The sequence below is a fragment of the Oncorhynchus mykiss genome, chromosome 22 (genome assembly GCF_013265735.2).
Source record: "Oncorhynchus mykiss isolate Arlee chromosome 22, USDA_OmykA_1.1, whole genome shotgun sequence".
Lineage (NCBI taxonomy): Eukaryota > Metazoa > Chordata > Actinopteri > Salmoniformes > Salmonidae > Oncorhynchus > Oncorhynchus mykiss.
Window position 1 is genome coordinate 45,310,915 of NC_048586.1, and position 20,944 is coordinate 45,331,858.

General features: G+C 44.6%; 1 protein-coding gene across 1 annotated transcript; it reads left to right on the plus strand.

Annotated features, from left to right (window-relative positions):
- The first annotated feature begins 16,194 nt into the window (after nt 1-16,194).
- On the plus strand, nt 16,195-18,127 carry LOC110502173 (trace amine-associated receptor 13c-like). Its single transcript, XM_036959414.1, has one exon. The coding sequence runs from the start codon at nt 16,938-16,940 to the stop codon at nt 17,895-17,897; it is 960 nt and encodes a 319-aa protein (XP_036815309.1). The 5' UTR covers nt 16,195-16,937; the 3' UTR covers nt 17,898-18,127.
- The last annotated feature ends 2,817 nt before the right edge of the window (nt 18,128-20,944 follow it).

Consider the following 20,944-nt stretch of genomic DNA (forward strand, 5'->3'; position numbering starts at 1 on the left):
TGACCACTTTTTCATTGACTTTTTCATTGACTGAGTCACTGATGCTTCCTGCTTCAGTGCTTTCATAGGCCCAGGACTAGATAAAGTGTAGTTTTGCAACTACTTTCACCACTTTTAGTCTTGAAATCTTTGGTTGTTTACTACACTACCTTACTACTTAAGAGGGTGTGAACTAGCAGTGTGAACTAGTCTCTACTTGTATTCAATGTAAAAAACACCATTTACAATGTTGCTACACAGGAAAGAATCAAGCCGGTCGGTCACATATTCATTCTGACTCAACAGCATGTGAGAGAGCTGCTCTGGCATGACCCCTGACCTGGCAGCACTGATAGTGATGTAGTGAGAGTAGTCGTAGTGGGGTTCAACCTTTTGTCAATGTGGGAAAGTACAGTGTGGAGTGTGATTGTGATTGCATTATTTGTTTATCTGTTGGGGCAAAATGGATGCGAAATGGAGTGGGTCTAGGGTTTCCGGGATGATGATGTTGATGTGAGCAATTACAAGCCTTTCAAAACACTTCATGGCTACTGACGTGAGTGCTACGGGTCGGTAATCATTTAGGCATGTTACGTTAGCTCCTTGGGCACAGGGACTATGCTGCTCTCCGTGAAACATGTAGGTATTACAGACTCGATCAGGGAGAGGTTGAAAATGTCAGTGAAGACACTTGCCAGTTGGATCGAGCATGCTTTGAGTACACGTCCTGGATGTCCGTTACTCACATCGGCTACCGAAAGCGTGATGTGCGGAATGGCTGGTAATCTCAAGCATGCTTCAGTGTTGCTTGCCTCAAAGCGAGCCTAAAATGCATTTAGCTCCTCTGGTAGGATCACTTCACTGGGCTGCTCGTGGCTGAGTTTCCCTTCTTACACTGTAATAGTTTTCAAGCTCTGACACATTTCACAGAAGGTGAAATATATATTTTTTTTAAACATTAAATCAGTGTCAGAGCCGGTGTAGTAGGATTCAATCTTAGTACTGTATTGACGCTTTGCCTATTTGATGGTTCGTCTGAGGATGTTACGGGATTTCTTACAATCGTCCGGATTAGTGTTAGAGGTATTTTGAATGAGGTAGCCTTTCTCGCCTTTTGCTCAGTGCGGATGTTCCCTGTAATCCATGGCGTATACAGGGCATACCGGTACCTAGTCAGTGTGTGGGGGTACAGGTTTAGAGGTCATTTGTACATGTAGGTAGGGGTGAAGGGACTATGCATAGTAATAAACAGCGAGCAGCAGCAGTGTCCAAAACAAATGGAGGAGGTGGGGGGTCAATGTAATAGTCCGGTGGCCATTTGATTAGTTGTTCAGCAGACATGTGGCTTGGGGGTAGAAGCTGTAAACTGTAATGTTCATCAAGTTATGTATTTACATATTGGTTTCCTTACCCTGTAAGCAGTCTTTGAACTGCTCAAATAAGTGACTGCAATCCACACTTTGGTTTTAGTAGACAAAACCAAATCATTTTCTGTCGAAAAACGTTACTTTACTCAAAACAAACGGTGTCTGAAGTTACATATCGCACTATTACAACAGTATAGCTGTTTTGGAATAAAATATTCTATATATTTATTTTAACATCCTCTCTGTTATGTTATTATTGTTTAACCATTGATTTGTGATTGGTAATTTTGAGACCTTAAAGGGCAGCTGAACTCAAAAATCAACTTCTCTGGTTGAAAAAGGCCGTTGCTGAATCAATATTAGTTAGAAACATTGATTGTAGTGTATAAATGTTGTACAAAGTGTAAATAGCGTCATTTTGTTCACATTTTCCAAAACAGAGATTTGTGAAATTTAAGAAAGCTGTTATGTTCCTAGATCATGTGGAAATGCGCATCGGAGCAATGCACGCTCAAAATTCAGATATTCGTGTTACTGTCGACAGTAAAAAGTCCTCCAAATTGTGCGCCTTCTCCCGTCAGACAATGATAACACTATGACCTGAGTGGGTGGGTGCAGTGTCCAGATGCGATGCGCAATCTTATTGGTTGGGAATGGAAGCGGTAAGATTGGTGAGGGATAATTTGGGTAGGCTGAGCAGCGAAACTAACTTAAGGGAAACTGAAGGGACTGTGAGGAGAAGTTAGGTAGAGAGAAGCAGAAAGCTTTTTTTACAAAGTCAAAGTCAAAGTCTCTAATGGGGGCCACATTATTTAAAAGCCCAAAGTCTCTGAAAAGCCACATGCCTCAGGGGGAACCTTATTCTTAGCGTGCCAAATCCTACCCTGCAGAAAATGCATGGCTTAGGTACCACCCGACGAGGGAGGTACAGAGATATGCGGAGACAGTCCTGGGGCCGCCCCATGGAACGCCACGGGGGTGGGTGGGTGGGTGGGGGGGGGGTCCTCTAACTCAGCTGGTGCAGGGCTGCTGGGCCCCATCCTTAGGAGCTGAGTGCAACACCGGAGGCTGGCCACAGCTGAAGCAGGTGGTTCTTCTACTGCGGCGGAGAAATGTGACATGCCAGCCACAACTATCGTTGGTCGCTCACTGGCTGCGGCTGAGTCCCATGTTGGAACATGTGGGGACCAATGGGCGAGGATCATCAGTGATCTGGAGGAAGGAGTTAGCTGGGCCCAAGTGATGAGGTGAGGAGGTTTCCCACGTGAGAAGGGCTGAGGGTTGTCCAAGGCAGGAGCTGGGTGGCCCCCCAGAACTAGAGACAGCAGGCCCCATGGGTCAGGGAATGGTGGTTCCCCCATATCAGGGAGCTTAAGGCCAAGCAGGGCAGGGAACTTCGAAACCACTTCAAAATCTGAGGACTGCTAGCATGGTATTGTGGGAGGCTGCAAACCAACCCAAGCAGGGAACGTATAGTCTTGCGAGTGAGTATAGGTGACTGGTTGCAGGCTGAGGGCTGTGAACTGTCTAACTGCACACCTAGAGGAGCAGATAACTCCGGGTCTAGCGGGACGGGAGACCCAGGGCCAAGAACTAGGGCAGAATGTTTGGCATGTAGCACTGAGGGAGCTGACTGCTTGCTGACTGAGGCTGGGGTCTGCCGACCAACTGAGGGCAGATGCTGCAAACCTAGTGGGGCAGAGAACCTATAGCCTGTTGGAGGAGTGGACTGATGGCCGACTAGAGCTGGAGATAATGAAACTAGAACGGCTGAAGGCTGTGAGCCTAGTGCTGATAACTTTAGGCTTGACAGTGAGAAAATCTCAGGACCTGACAGGGAAACCGATTATTGACATGACAGTGAAACTGACTCTGGACCTGGCAGGGAATCAGACTCTGGACCTTAGAAGGAAACTGACCCTGAACCTGAAAGGGAGAACTTCTCTGAATCTGACAGTGAGAACAAATCTGAACCTGACAGGGAGAACGACTCTGATCCTGAAAGGGAGAACGACTCCGGACCTAACAGGGAGAACAACTCTGAACCTGACAGGGAGAACGATTTGGACCGTGACAGGGAGAACAACTCTGAACCTGACAGGGAAAACGATTCAGACCTTGACAGGGAGAATGACTCTGGACCTGACAGGGAAACTGACGCTGGACATGGAGAATAGGAGAGCTCTGGGCCTACTAGAGAAACTGGCACATTTGAGCCTAGTGGGGCAAAAGGCTGATGACCCAGCTGTGATAGGGACTGAGGGACGACTCATGCTGGAGACAACAAACCTAGTGCAGCTAGAGACCAATGACCTAGTGCAGCTTAAGACCAATGACCTAATTTAGCTGGAGACAAATGACCCTGTGCAGCTGGAGGCCAATGACCTAGTGCAAGTGGAGACCAATGACCTAGTGCGTCTGGAGAAGAATGACCAAGTGCTTGGGACATACTTGGTCTACTGGGAAAGGAGGGTACACTAAACCTGACCATACTGGGAAGGAAGCGAAACGGGAAGCAGGGGTACTCTCACCCTACAAATAAGGAAGGGAACTCTAAACCTACCATGGAGATAGGATACACTGGACCTACTTGAGGGGTCACTTTATACCTGCCTGGAAGGCCCGATACTGTAACTCTAATCTGGAGTTGGAGTCTCCTTAACTCTGGCTAGACGAGGAGCTGGCTGAGGAGGGTGCAGACCTTGGTGTTGTGGACTGTGCTCTCTGGAGTTCATATAGTTGGGAGCTAGGATGCTCTCGGGAGCAGAAGTGCACCCGACGCTCCCGTGCCTCTGGCCGGGGGGGCCTGGAGGGACGTTGGTCGGAAGAGCGGCTGGATCACCTCTGGGGGGCCTGGAGGGACGTCGGTCGGGAGAGCGGCTGGATCATCTCTGGGGGGCCTGGAGGGACGTCGGTCCGGAGAGTGGCTGGATCACCTCTGGGAGGCCTGGAGGGACGTCGGTCGGGAGAGTGGCTGGATCACGTCGGGGGGAGGTGGCACTCCCAACGTTATGGCAGTCACAACGTAGACTCCAGCCGGGGGGGCCTGGAGCGATGAAGATCTATTAAATATCTGGGGTCCCAGTGGTCCCGTGGAGGTGGTGAACACTCAGGCCGAGAGGTCTTGGAGTAGTGTCTCTCAGGGGAGTAGCCTGGCCAACTCGTGGAGGACCGGCAGAGATGGCGCTCTCGTTGTGGTGATGATGGCTCTAGCCAGGGAGGCCTAGAGCTGTGGTGGTCAGGAGAGTAGCAGCGGTATCGGTGCTCCAGCGGCGGTGAGGGTTGGGAGGGCCTAGAGTACGCCCTCCTGAGTATGCACAACTGATCTCTTGCTGCTCGTGATGTAGGTACTCGTATTCCCTCATCAGCTCCCAACTGGTGAGGGTGTGGTCACTCCCTGACCACTGAGGAGGCCTGGAGCAGAACTGGTGGTCTCTTAGATGAGAGAGGTGTGTAGGCAACTCATCTTCCTCGGGTGCATGATGGCTTCTTGTGGCGGTGTGGGCTGAGGTGGGTGGTGACAGCAGCCTCAAAACAGTCATCAAGCTTGATGTGGTCATTGCGTCCAAGGAATATGGGACTAAATAGTAACCTTTTGACTGCTTTATTTGTAAGAATCGTTATAAGGTATCAAATTTACCCTTAAAAAAAATGTTAATTGCAAACTAAATATTTCTCTGAGCAATTGCATTTGTATAAATAATTAAATAAAAATATGTATTTTATAGTCTTCATCAATGATGTTCATCGCTTAAGACCCAACGGTATTTACTACTGTACATATTTATTTACAGATCTGTGTATGTGAACAATAAACTTTGATTTAATATATTTTTTTAATCTAGTTTGTTGTTGTTCTCTCAGATTCCAAGGGTTCTGTTAGCACTACAATACCATAGACTTTATTGTCCATTTACATGGAAATTAATTTAGAGACGTCAGCATTCAAATGCACAAACACAACACAATATATTACATGCCGTACGGAAAACTGTAATGTTAGTACACAAGTCACACATTTACATATTCACATATTATTCAAAACATGCAGGGCTCTGTCATAATGACACTTATATCCCTCTACCAATTAAAGGTGTTAAACACAAACACATCTAATACATTGTGAACTTTTTAAAAGGTATTCATACAGGGTGGGTCACCATTGAGAACAAGGTCTCATTTATAAGGAAGCCTTGTGAACATGAACATACAATATATACAATATTAATCAAAGCAAACTCTCAAAATCTGGTGCCAGGTAGCCTAGCTGTTTAAATGTTGGGCCAGTAAGAGAGAGGTCAGTGTTTCAAATCCCAGAGCCGACTAGGTGAAAAATCTGTCGATCTGCCCTTGAGCAAGGCACTTAACCCTAATTGTTCTTGTAATCTGCTCTGGATAAGAGCCACTAATAAATGACAGACAAAAAATACATATTTCACCTCTGAATGATTCTTAGAGAGCATATTACATCAGCAAAACTCAACCTATGTTCTGTGACTGATGTCATTGTGACAATACTGCCTCTACTGTGTAACTCTTTAATTATGTTAGTTTGACTTGGTTAAGTTTCTGACACCAGAGGGTCCTGTTATCAACTGTATGCAAGGTTCTGGAACAATGAGGTCATAAACTCTAAGGAATTCTACTAATTAAAGGTGTTGGAGACACACAAATTCCTCCAGGGCCCTAATAAGGCCCTATACAGCATAAACATTCAAACCTGTAGTGAACCTAAGTACAGCTCTAATGTATTTTGTGTGAGTACAACTTCCATTAGGCCTCAGCCTCAGTTACAACCCTCACCCCTAAACTAGTCTTCCCTGCACAGGTCAAGAACCCCACCTCTGAATTGAGACTCTGTCACAGGTGGGATCTGAACTGTGGTATCCTGAGTGGAAAACCAACATCTTAACCAATAGTCCAAGAGAAAAGCCCTTGCTGGATTGAGTGTGACACTGATTTTAAAGTACCAGTCAGGACTACCTTATCATGAGAGCATGAGTCTAACTCACCTCTTCTACACATTTTCCATCTAAGTCATTTAGCAGATAGGGGGGTGGCATTAATCAAGGTTTTCAGACTTAACCTCCCCCTAACCTCACTCAAGTCTCAATCCTACACACTTTCTATAGTGTTTTTGAAAAATAACAAGACATTTTCACAAGTACAGAACTTAAATTAAATGTTTTATACATGGCCTCTCTGAGTTGGCACATCCTGATTTCATGGGGCATGGTCCAGGATCAACACATATATAATATGATCCCGGGTCAATATAGACATATCTAACGTGCCGAAAGACTCTGGTGTAGTGAGAGTAGTGGTAGTGAGAGTAGTGGTAGTGAGAGTAGTGGTAGTGTTCATAACCAGCATGTTGAGGTTGAAATGTTTGCTGCGGTCTCCTGCTCTGTTGTGTTTCCATCGTTCAGCCAGGTGATAACAGGAAGAGGGATGTCACAGGTTAGAGACACAGGGTTGTTCACCACCACAATCACATGTTCTGGGACCTGGTTCTGACCACAGATAATGGGGAAACTGGAGGGACAAAACACACATATTGTGTATTAAAACACACACACACACACACACACGAGGCGGTCTTCTGGTCAGACTCCGGAGACGGGCACACCGTGCACCACTCCCTAGCCTTCTTCTTGCCAATGTCCAGTCTCTTGACAACAAGGTTGATGAAATCCGAGCAAGGGTAGCATTCCAGAGGGACATCAGAGACTGTAACGTTCTTTGCTTCACGGAAACGTGGCTCACTGGAGAGACGCTATCCGAGGCGGTGCAGCCAACGGGTTTCTCCACGCATCGCGCAGACAGAAACAAACATCTTTCTGGTAAGAAGAGGGGCGGGGGCATATGCCTTATGGCTAACGTGACATGGTGTGATGAAAGAAACATACAGGAACTCAAATCCTTCTGTTCACCTGATTTAGAATTCCTCACAATCAAATGTAGACCGCATTATCTACCAAGAGAATTCTCTTCGATTATAATCACAGCCGTATATATCCCCCCCCAAGCAGACACATCGATGGCTCTGAATGAACTTTATTTTACTCTTTGTAAACTGGAAACCATTTATCCGGAGGCTGCATTCATTGTAGCTGGGGATTTTAACAAAGCTAATCTGAAAACAAGACTCCCTAAATTTTATCAGCATATCGATTGCGCAACCAGGGGTGGAAAGACCTTGGATCATTGTTACTCTAACTTCCGCGACGCATATAAGGCCCTGCCCCCCCCCCCCCCCCCCCCCCCTTTCGGAAAAGCTGACCACCACTCCATTTTGTTGATCCCTGCCTACAGACAGAAACTAAAACAAGAGGCTCCCACGCTGAGGTCTGTCCAACGCTGGTCCGACCAAGTTGACTCCACACTCCAAGACTGCTTCCATCACGTGGACTGGGACATGTTTCGTATTGCGTCAGACAACAACATTGACGAATACGCTGATTCGGTGTGCGAGTTCATTAGAACGTGCGTTGAAGATGCCGTTCCCATAGCAACGATTAAAACATTCCCTAACCAGAAACCGTGGATTGATGGCAGCATTCGCGTGAAACTGAAAGCGCGAACCACTGCTTTTAATCAGGACAAGGTGTCTGGTAACATGACCGAATACAAACAGTGTAGCTATTCCCTCCGCAAGGCTATCAAACAAGCTAAGCGTCAGTACAGAGACAAAGTAGAATATCAATTCAACGGCTCAGACACAAGAGGCATGTGGCAGGGTCTACAGTCAATCTCAGACTACAGGAAGAAATCCAGCCCAGTCACGGACCAGGATGTCCTGCTCCCAAGTAGACTAAATAACTTTTTTGCCCGCTTTGAGGACAATACAGTGCCACTGACACGGCCTGCAACGAAAACATGCGGTCTCTCCTTCACTGCAGCCGAGGTGAGTAAGACATTTAAACGTGTTAACCCTCGCAAGGCTGCAGGCCCAGACGGCATCCACAGCCGCGCCCTCAGAGCATGCGCAGACCAGCTGGCCGGTGTGTTTACGGACATATTCAATCAATCCCTATACCAGTCTGCTGTTCCCACATGCTTCAAGAGGGCCACCATTGTTCCTGTTCCCAAGAAAGCTAAGGTAACTGAGCTAAACGACTACCGCCCCGTAGCACTCACTTCCGTCATCATGAAGTGCTTTGAGAGACTAGTCAAGGACCATATCACCTCCACCCTACCTGACACCCTAGACCCACTCCAATTTGCTTACCGCCCAAATAGGTCCACAGACGATGCAATCTCAACCACACTGCACACTGCCCTAACCCATCTGGACAAGAGGAATAGCTATGTGAGAATGCTGTTCATCGACTACAGCTCGGCATTCAACACCATAGTACCCTCCAAGCTCGTCATCAAGCTCGAGACCCTGGGTCTCGACCCCGCCCTGTGCAACTGGGTACTGGACTTCCTGATGGGCCGCCCCCAGGTGGTGAGGGTAGGCAACAACATCTCCTCCCCGCTGATCCTCAACACTGGGGCCCCACAAGGGTGCGTTCTGAGCCCTCTCCTGTACTCCCTGTTCACCCACGACTGCGTGGCCACGCACGCCTCCAACTCAATCATCAAGTTTGCGGACGACACAACAGTGGTAGGCTTGATTACCAACAACGACGAGACGGCCTACAGGGAGGAGGTGAGGGCCCTCGGAGTGTGGTGTCAGGAAAATAACCTCACACTCAACGTCAACAAAACTAAGGAGATGATTGTGGACTTCAGGAAACAGCAGAGGGAACACCCCCCTATCCACATCGATGGAACAGTAGTGGAGAGGGTAGCAAGTTTTAAATTCCTCGGCATACACATCACAGACAAACTGAATTGGTCCACTCACACAGACAGCATTGTGAAGAAGGCGCAGCAGCGCCTCTTCAACCTCAGGAGGCTGAAGAAATTTGGCTTGTCACCAAAAGCACTCACAAACTTCTACAGATGCACAATCGAGAGCATCCTGTCGGGCTGTATCACCGCCTGGTACGGCAACTGCTCCGCCCTCAACCGTAAGGCTCTCCAGAGGGTAGTGAGGTCTGCACAACGCATCACCGGGGGCAAACTACCTGCCCTCCAGGACACCTACACCACCCGATGTCACAGGAAGGCCATAAAGATCATCAAGGACATCAACCACCCGAGCCACTGCCTGTTCACCCCGCTATCATCCAGAAGGCGAGGTCAGTACAGGTGCATCAAAGCTGGGACCGAGAGACTGAAAAACAGCTTCTATCTCTAGGCCATCAGACTGTTAAACAGCCACCACTAACATTGAGTGGCTTCTGCCAACACACTGACACTGACTCAACTCCAGCCACTTTAATAATGGGAATTGATGGGAAATTATGTAAATATATCACTAGCCACTTTAAACAATACTACCTTATATAATGTTACTTACCCTACATTATTCATCTCATATGCATACGTATATACTGTACTCTATATCATCGACTGTATTCTTATGTAATACATGTATCACTAGCCACTTTAACTATGCCACTTTGTTTACATACTCATCTCATATGTATATACTGTACTCGATACCATCTACTGTATCTTGCCTATGCTGCTCTGTACCATCACTCATTCATATATCCTTATGTACATATTCTTTATCCCCTTACACTGTGTACAAGACAGTAGTTTTGGAATTGTTAGTTAGATTACTTGTTATTACTGCATTGTCGGAACTAGAAGCACAAGCATTTCGCTACACTCGCATTAACATCTGCTAACCATGTGTATGTGACAAATAAAATTTGATTTGATTTGATTTGATTTGACACACACACACACACACACACACACACACACACCTACATGTTGTAGTATGCTGAGGTTGTTGTTTACATACCATATACCTGCAGGCTGTACTCCTTGGCTGCGTTGCTGACGTCTGTATAGATGGATGTGTTAACTTCTTTAGAGCACGTACATGATGCAGCCCGGGTTAGTGCTGCATCACTGACCCTGGGTTGTGGCTAATAGTGTGGAGTTGCCTAGAGGTTAGCGATTATGCCCTTAAAGGGAAATTACACTCAACCAGTCAGGTTCTTCCACAGCTATCTCGTCAAACCTATTGCTGAATGGACCTCACTTTGTGCACAGGAGCATTTTCATGCTGTTACAGGAAATAGCTTTCCCAAAACTGTTGAAACAAAGTCTAGAATGTCATTGTGTGCTGTAGTGTTAAGATTTCCCTTCACTGCATCTAAGGGGTCATGCTCAAACCATGAAAAACAGCCCCAGATCATTTTCCTTCCTCCACCAAACTATACAGTTGCCACTACGCATTGGGGCAGGAAGCATTCTCATGGCATCCGCCAGGATTCCTCCAAACGTGAAGCTTGGCATTCAGAGCAAGAGTTCAATCTTGGTATCATCAGACCAGAGAATCTTGTTTCTCGTGGTCTAAGAGTACTTCAGGTGCCTTTTGGCAAACTCCAAAGCTGTCATGTGCCAAATCCAGATTTGTCACTCCAGAGAATTAATTTTTCACTGCTCCAAAGTCCAATGGTGGCGTGCTTTACACCACACGAGCCAAAACTAGGCATTGCGCATGGTGATTTTAGGCCTGTGTGCTGCTGCAAGGCAATGGAAACCCTTTCATGAAGCTCCTGACGAACAGTTATTTTGCTGACGTTGCTTCCAGAGGCAGTCTGGAACTCGGTAGTGAGTGTTGCAGCCGAGGACAGAGGATTCCTGCCTTCCCAGTTCTGTGAGCTTGTGTGTCCTACCACTTTGTGGCTGTTACATTGTTGCTCCTAGATGTTTCCATTGAACAATAACAGCACTTACAGTTGAACAGGGTAGCTCTAGCAGGGCAGAAATTTGACTAACTGACTTGTTGGAAAGGTGGCATCCTATGACGGTGCCACGTTGAAAGTCACTTCGCTCTTCAGTAAGCCCATTCTACTGCCAATGTTTGTCTATGGAGATTGCATGGCTGTGTGATCGAGTTCATACAACTATCACCATGGGTGTGGCTGAAATAGACAGATCCACTAATTTGAAGGGGTGTCCCTATACTTTTGTATGTCTTTGACCAACATATATATATTTGTATTCCCAATCTTGTGAAATCCATAGGCCTTTATTGAATTAGTTTCAATTGACAGATTTCCATATGACTGTAACTATGTATGTCACGCCCTGACCAGAGAGAGCTGTTTATTCTCCGTTGGTTGGGGCGTAATAGTGACTAGGGTGGGTGATCTAGGTGACTAATGGTTTTATTGGCCTGGTATGGTTCCCAATCAGAGACAGATGTTTATCGTTGTCTCTGATTGGGGATCATATTTAGGCAGCCATTTTCTCATTTGTGATTTGTGGGATCTTGTCTATGGATGGTTGCATGTTAGAACTATTATTAGCGGCGCGTTTCGTTTGTCTTTTATTGTTTTGTTTGGTGAGTTTCGATTTATTAAAATATGTGGAACTCTACGCACGCGGCGCCTTGGTCCAATCTTTTCGACGAGCATGACATAAGATCCCACCAACAACGGACCAAGCAGCGTGCCCGGGAGATAATGGCTTCCTGGTCTGTGGAGGAGATTAGGGAGAGAACATACTGGACTTGGGACGACATGGGAGCCACAGAAACCCCAATAAAAAAAAATTGGGGGGGGCACATGGGGCAGACAACGGAGCCCGAGGAGTGAACCAGAGCCAGTCTGGGAGAATTTGGAGAATTTGGAGGGGAGAGAAATGGGAGAGTTGTTGAATTGGTGGAGGATGCACGGATTTGGAATAAAGGAACGTGTTGTCAGTTTGGTGCCACCTGAGTCAGCTCCCCGTACTCGTCCTGAGAAGTGTGTTAAAGTTCCGGAACAATTGATACCGGCTATACACACCAGGTCTCCAGTGCTCCTTCACAACCCAGTGCATCCTGTGACAACTCCTCGCTCTCTCCCTCAAGTGCGCTTTCCCAGTCAGGTCTCTCCTGTTCCGGTCCGGTCCCACGCATCAGGCATCCAGTGCGCCTCCACAGTCCAGTACGTCCTGTGCCTCCACCCCGCACTCGCCCTGAGGTGCGTGTCACCAGCCCGGTACCACCAGTGCCGGCACCACGCATCATGCCTCCCAGTCCAGAGCTTCCAGCGACAGTTCCCAGTCCAGAGCTTCCGGCGACGTTCCAAAATGCGGAACCTCCTAAGACGGTCCACAGTCCAGAACCTCCTGAGACGATTCACGGTCCGGATCCTCCTGAGACGGTCTACGGTCTGGAACCTCCTGAGACGGTTTGCGGTCCTGAACCTCCTGAAACGGTCTGCGGTCCAGAACCTCCAGAGACTGTCTGCGGTTCGGAACCTCCTGAGACGGTCTACGGTCTGGAACCTCCTGAGACGATTCCCGGCCCGGAACCTCCTGAGACGGTCTACGGTCCGGAACCTCCTGAGACGGTCTTTTGTCCGGAACCTCCAGAGACTGTCTGCGGTCCGGAGCCTCCAGCAATGGTCGGCAATCCAGAGCCTTCAGCAGGGGTTCTCAGTCTGGAGCCTCCTGCGACGATCTACTGTCCAGTTCCTCCGGTGACGATCCACGGTCCGGAGCCTCCTGCGACGATCCCTGCGCCAGAGTCGCCATGGAGGAAGACGCCGTATCTGCAAGCAGATTGGGTACTTCGCCCCGCACCGGAGCCGCGCCCGACTATAGATGCCCAATCGGACCCTCCCCTATTGAGTCAGGTTTTGCGGTCGGAGTCCGCTCCTTTTGGGTGGGAGGGTACTGTCACGCCCTGACCATAGAGAACTGTTTATTTTCTGTTAGTTGGAGAGTGATAGTGACTAGGGTGGGTGATCTAGGTGATGAAGGGTTTATGTTGGCCTGGTATGGTTCCCATTCAGAGACAGCTGTTTATCATTGTCTCTGATTGGGGATCATATTTAGGCAGCCATTTCCTCATTTGTGATTTGTGGGATCTTGTCTATGGATAGTTGCATGTTAGAACTATTATTAGCGGCGCGTTTCGTTTGTGTTTTATTGTTTTGTTTGGTGAGCTTTGATTTATAAAAATATGTGGAACTCTACGCACGATGCGCCTTGGTCCAATCATTATGACGATCATGACGCTGTAACCTTCTGTTCTATATTTTTGTTCAGAATAGAATCAGTCAAGTTATCCCTCTGTCACAGATTGCGAATAATACTGCCTTAATCCGGCCACTGTACACACTGAAAGTAATCCCTGTCCTCTGTTTTTCTCTGCAGGAAAATGTCTAAAATATGTAGCTCTTTACTCCAGCACTTTGTATTTGAGTTCAAATGTTTAATATGAGGCGACATTTTAGAAATGTCACCTTTCATTTGAGGGTGTTTTCAAACATACATTGCATTTGGAAAGTATTCAGACCCTTTGCTATGAGACACGAAATTGAGCTAAAGTGCATCCTGTTTCCATTGATGATCCTTGATGTTTCTACAACTAGATTGGCATCCACATGTGGCATATTCAATTGATTGGACATGATTTGGAAAGGCAGACACCTGTCTATGTAAGGTCCCACAGTTGACAGTGCATGTCAGAGCAGAAACCAAGCCATGAAGTCGAAGTAATTGTCCGTAGAGCTCCGAGACAGGATTATGTCGAGGCACAGATCTGGGGAAACATGTTTGCACCATTTAAGGTCCCGAAGACCACAGTGGCCTCCAGAGCTCCAGAGTTCCTCTTTGGAGATCCGAGAACCTTCCAGAAGCACAACCATCTCTGCAGCACTCCAGCAATCAGGTCTTTATTGAAGAGTGGCCAGACGGAAGCAACACCTCAATAAAAGGCACATGACAGCCTTGGAGTTTGCCAAAAGGCACCTTAAGTACTCGTACACCATGAGAAACATGATTCTATGGTCTGATGATAGCAAGATTGAACTCTTTGCTCTGAATGCCAAGTGTCACGTTTGGAGGAAACCTGGCACCATCCCTGTGGTGAAGCATGGTGGTGGAAGAAACCTGCTGTGTGGATGTTTTTCAGTGGCAAGGACTGGGAGACTAGTCAGGACTGAGGGAAAGATGAATGGAGCAAAGTAAAGAGAGATCATTGATTAAACCGGCTCCAGAGCGCTCAGGACCTCAGACTGGGGCGATAGTTCACCTAACATCAGGACAATGACCCTAAGCACAGAGCCAAGACAATGCAAGAGTGGCTTTGGGACAGGTCCCTGAATGTCCTTAACTTGCCCTGCCAGAGCTTAAAGCCGATGGAACATCTATGGAGAATCCTGAAAATAGCTGTGCAGTGACGCTGCCCATTCAAACTGAATGAGCTTGAGAGGATATGCAAGGCAAAATGGGATAAACACCCCTAATACAGGTGTGCCAATTATGTAGTCATACCCTGTAATCACTGCCAAAGGTGCTTCAACAAGGTACTGAGTAAAGGGTCTGAATATTTATGTACATTTCAGTTTTAAATGTTTTATAAATTTGCCCAAAAAATAAAACCTTTTTTTTTTTTCGTTAGGTTAGAAGTTGATGTTACTCTTCAATAACACAGACCACAAAACAAATCAAGGGGAGGAAATAGGTTTATTCAAAGAGGACAAATCATAGATGTTGTGCTGAGAGGTAGATGTTCATTCTCCCCTGTCCTCAGTGATTCTCTCCACAGAACAAAGATAGGATGTAGTTTTATAACCCAACCCTAACCTTTGGTTGACCAATTAAAATTTATTGCAATAAAACTGGGCCAATAGCCAAATAACAGGCATCTAGTTTCAGGCTCAACGCCTAGACAAAATCCTTCCATGTCTCTGACCCAATGATCATTAATTCACTATTACAGAAAAACACTATTTCCATTGATTGTTGATTTCCTCTTGACCGTTAGTCCTCAGCGTTGTGTATTATCTTAAAATATTCTTACAGTCATTATGGTGTATTGTGAGAAGATTGATTAGGAGGAAAAAAAATATTCAACATTTTTTAGAATAGGGCTTTAAGTAAATGTAAGAAAATGTGGAAAAAATCAAGGGCTCTGAATAATTTCCGAATGCACTGTATCTGTTTTACAGTTTAGAAACAACTTATGTATCTACTCCTGACCCCTCCTGTCTCAGCCTCCAGTATTTATGCTGCAGTAGTTTATGTGTTGGGAGGCTAGGGTCAGTCTGTTATATCTGGAGTTTTTCTCCTGTCTTATCTAGTGTCCTGTGTGAATTTAAGTATGCTCTCTCTAATGCTCTCTTTCTTTCTCTCTCTCTGAGGACCTGAGCCCTATAGCCATGCCTCAGGACTACCTGGCATGATGACTCCTTGCTGTCCCCAGTCCACCTGCCGTGCTGCTGCTCCAGTTTCAACTGTTCTTCCTGCGGCTTTGGAATCCTGACCTGTTGACTGGACATGCTACCTGTCCCAGACCTGCTGTTTTCAACTCTCTAGAAACAGCAGGAGCGGTAGAGATACTCTCGATGATCGGCTATGAAAAGCCAACTGATATTTTCTCCTGAGGTGCTAACTTGTTGCACCCTCGACAACTACAGTGATTATTATTATTTGACCATGCTGGTCATTTATGAACATTTGAACATATTGGCCTTGTACTGTTATAATCTCCACCCGGCACAGCCAGAAGAGGATTGGCCACCCCTCATAGCCTGGTTCATCTCTAGGTTTCTTCCTACGTTTTGGCATTTCTAGGGAGTTGTTCCTAGCCACCGTGCTTCTACACCTGCATTGCTTGCTGTTTGGGGTTTTAGGCTGCGTTTCTGTACAGCACTTTGTGGCATCAGCTGATGTAAGAAGGGCTTTATGAATAAATACATTTGATTTGAACAAACAAGACGAACTGGCACAGACAGACAGGAAACACAGGTATAAATACACAGAGGATAATGAGGAAAAAGGGAGACACCTGGAGGGGGGTGGACACAATCACAAAGACATGTGAAACAGATCAGGGTGTGATACAAACAGGAAACATGTCAGTATAGAGACAAAGTGGAGTCGCAATTCAGCGGCTCAGACAAGTGATGTATTAATAATTCAGTTCAGATCGACATTTTTATGGTCTATGGAATGCCACTATTTTGATTGCATTTGCTGTTAGCATGTACACCATAAACTTATACTATCTCATCAACTACCCTACTGTCAACTTTCCTACACACTGACCAGCTGACATGTGGTGGGCCATCATGTGTCCTGAGCTTGTGGCTTATGGTCCAAAATGAGCTCTGACATCGCCCAAAACATTTAGTCTTACACAGTTTAAAATGTAAAATAGCCTTTGAGTGACCAAAACATCACCCATGATATATTTTCCACATTAAAATGCTCAATTAAGTAAATGTACCTTTTCTCTCATCTCTAATGATCAGTAAGGCTGAAGGACAGGCTAGGTGGGCACAGGAACATCCAATCCTGTCATACATTACATCATGTTTTCACAAATTATTTGTTTATCTAACCGTTTGTTAGTGTGTGTGTGTGTATGTGCACAGAGAGGCTCCTGGGAGGGGAGTGTCAGTAGCTCAGGGATAAATAATAGAGAGGCAGAGCTCAGAGTTAGTCAAAAGGCGGACCTGACAAGGTCACACACAGAACCAAGCAGGAGCAGCAGGACCTCAGCATTTGTTACAAATGGAGAAAAATGAAGATGTTCAATACTGTTTTCAAGACGGAAACTCTTCATGCAGAAAGGCTTTGCTCTCGACATCTATCTACATAACACTGTACATCTTCTTCTCATTGATTTCAGCAGTTACAGTATTTTTGAACATACTGGTGATCATCTCCATCTCTCACTTCAAGCAGCTCCACACTCCAACCAACCTGCTCATCCTCTCTTTGGCTGTGTCAGATCTCCTGGTGGGACTGATTGTGATACCAGTAGTGACTGTAGCATTAATGGAATCATGCTGGGGTTTTGGAGAATATTTCTGTGTGTTTCATATCTACATTACTTTTTTATGTACTTCTTTATCTCTGGGTAATTTGGTCTTGATATCTATTGACCGCTATGTTGCTGTGTGTGATCCCTTATTGTACCAGTCTAAAATAACAACAACAAGAATGATGTGGTGTATATCCATTACCTGGTGTTGTTGTGTCATATACCGTGCTGCTATTGTAAAAAACTTTGTCAATGTACAGGTACCCAGTAGGTGTTTGAAAGAATGTTTTTTTGTTGAAGGGTTAATCTGGGTTAATATCATCGACCTTGTAATTACAATGGTTGTCCCGTGCTCTATTATTATGACACTTTATATGAAAATCTTTGTTGTTGCCAGATCACAGGCCAGAAATGTTTTTTCAAAAGAGGCTGCCAGTGTGTCTGGTGTTAAAACTGTACAGGCAAATAAGTCTGAGAGAAAAGCAACAAAAACTTTATCTATTATTGTTTTCAACTATTTCAATTGTTGGATTCCATTTCTATTTGTTTTCTTTTTTACTTTTGTAATTGACAATTTATTATCAGTTATCATCGGCTTTCTGCCTCTTGTTAATTCCTTAATTAATCCAATAATTTATGCTTTCTTTTATCCATGGTTCAAAGTGACAGCTAAACATATTTTAACTCTGAACTTAAGGCGTTCATAGTACAAATGTTTTCATAGTACATGTGTTAGCTAGGGATGGGGGAAAAGTGTGACACCAATCAGGCCAACAAGAACTGGAATTGCCCTTCTAGTGTCTAGTGGCTCACTTCAACAAGTGCAGTAAAATGTAAATGTACAATATGCATGATATCAGATAACATCCAAGTATAACTCTATGGTGTGTTGTGTAAATAGTTGATGGTCAAATTTAAGAATATGCAACTCTGGGTAACACTTTATAATAGCATTCAGTAATAAACCATTTGTAAGGCATTTACAGTTTGCTCACCATTTATTAATCATTACTTCCACATTTGTTAAATGTTAGTCAGTTAGGTATTATCACATGTATAAATAACTACTCTATCCACTAATGATTCAACACAACAGCTCAGGGAACCACAGCAGACACTTTAACCTCAACATACTGGGTATGAACACTACCACTTCTCTCACTACCACTACTCTCACTACCACCACTCTCATTACATCACTGCTGCCAGGTCAGGGGTCACACCAGAGCGGCTCTCTCAGATGATGTTGGGTCAGAATTAATATAGAGATTAGTAAGACTTTATAATAACACTTTGTAAGAAATAATATATAATGGATTAGTAAATAAGTCAATAGTTTATTAATCACTCATGTATCATTACTCTCATTACAGTAAGTTTGTTATTCACACATTTATAAACAACTTTTATAATCTGTACTAGTGATTCATAAGATCATCCAGAAGATGTTTAATGAATTAACTTATAAACCATGTACTAATCATTAGTAATGTAGTTTTGCAGTCCTTAATCTAAAGTGAAGACTATTCATACTTTCTTAATACTTTATAAATGTTTTGAACAGTGACCAGTGTAATTTATCACAAAAAGATGAACCTGCTATTGGTAGATCTTCCAGTACTACCTGATGACACATAAGGTCTCAAAACAACCCAGAACAAATCAATGGTTAAACAATAAGCACACAACACAGAGAATGTTAAAGGAAATATATTTAACATTTTATTCCAAAACAGTCACACTGTTGTAGTAGAGTGCTGAAGGAAGTATTGTGTTTGCCTGAAAATGATAACATTCTTGTTTGTTGGCAGTGATTACCAAAACCAAAGTGTGGAATGCAGTCACTCATTAGAGAAGTTCATAGACTGTTTACAGGGTAATATAACCAATATCTAAATACATAATTTAACTGAACATTACATTTAAAGGGTTAATACCTTTAATACACTACAAGTGAAGTTTTCCAAAAACGTTTGACTCTCTTCAAATGAGGAGGGCATGTCCAAAATGGTGGAGTAAAAAGCCCAGTTTAAAAACAGTTTTTATGCAGAGCTTTAAACCCACTGGGCACAAACTTGTTGAATCAGCTTTGTTTCTTTTTGAAACAACATGGAGTAGACATTGAATTGATGTCTGTGCCCAGTGGCCAGGGATTGTTGTCAGTATGTGAAGTGGCCATAGGATGGCAGTATAGTTCTCAATCTGTGACTGACAGGTATAATATGACTCATTCTATATGAAAGATAAGTATGTCTGTTCTATAAAGTCAATTTCTATCTGAACATTCTATGTTAGGGGAAAAGTGTTTCTGTATCAAACTGAGAAGAGACCATCTGTCTGAATAATACCAAAGCCTTTTCATTACAGGAGACTCACTGAATATAAGGGTTTTATTGTGAGTTATACAAAACAAATGAAGCACAAAACATGGCAAACAAACCTTTCCTTAAATATACTCCACCCACTTTCTTCAAGTTAACCTTAAAAGTCCTGAGACCCCAGCAAAAAGGTGTCTGCAGGATGGTGTGATTGGTGCCGCTCAGCGGTAACAGGCACTTTCTGTGGCAGGAGGTGGCCAGGTAGCCTTGCGGTGGGATGATGTAGACCTGCCAGAACCACGTTCTTGAAGTCGATGTAGAGGGGACAGGCCTACACACATGACTGGGCGTCACCGGGAAGTAGACAGCGCTCCTCTAGCGTTGGCTAGCTTGCTAGCTACTTCCAGACACATGATGAGAGAGCACCCCACTCTGACCACTTTACTCGGCCTAGCAGAGCTAGTTGGGCTGTTTTCATGTTATCCAGAACGTTGGTGACTTCAACTATGCTGCTGGCAATAATTTAATTATGCTTTTTTGACAATGTTTACTGTCACCGGCCATATTCAATGGGTGTTGAGCGTTTGTATAGTCGTCAAACAATCTATTGAAATTGTTACTTTCATAATGGAGTCTATTGTTTAGACATGTAGCAAACTAGCTAAATGAACACTGTATGAATCAGCAGGTAGCTAAACAACCATGTTCAATGTTAGCTAGTTAACATTAGGCTATATCTAGCAATGCAAAGGGCTCTGAGATACAATTAATATTAACTACACAGATCAAACACGTAACGTTACCAAGCAAGCCAGCCAGCTAACGTTAGCTAGCAAGCTAACAGTACACTATAACTTTGAAATGAAATGACTTTCTGACAAAATTAGAAACGCGTAATATCTGAAAATGTAGCTATCCAAACTATCTTACCCGTCCGTATACAGTACCAGTCAAATATTTTAGATATTCATTCAAGGGGTTTTTTATATTTGTACTATGTTCTACGTTGTAAAATAATAGTGAAGACATAAAAACTATGAAATAACACATAAGGAATCATGAAGTAACCAAAACAGTTTTCATAAATGAATACACCTTATGAATAAAGTCTCCCCCCACAATTTGATGAAGTCATGAGTATTTGGACAACATCACTTGTAGTTTATTAAATGTAGTAACCTTTTAGATGTAATGAATGTATTTTGATATTGTTTCCCTTACCCTGTAAGCAGTCTATGAACTGCTCTAATGAGTGACTGCAACAATCCCTCACCTAACGTTTTAGGGGGAGAGCAATTCTTCTTTATGAGGTCATCATTTCTCATCATTGTACCGACAGATATAGCCCATTGAATATCACTGTAGAATAGGCATAAAATGCATCCTCCAATTGCAACATCTGCCTATGCCAAAGCACAGGCCTTTTGTCTCAAGAA

Bases quoted from the DNA above. Each gene is read 5' to 3' on its own strand.
- LOC110502173 (XM_036959414.1), top strand. From the start codon at position 16,938: ATGGAGAAAAATGAAGATGTTCAATACTGTTTTCAAGACGGAAACTCT.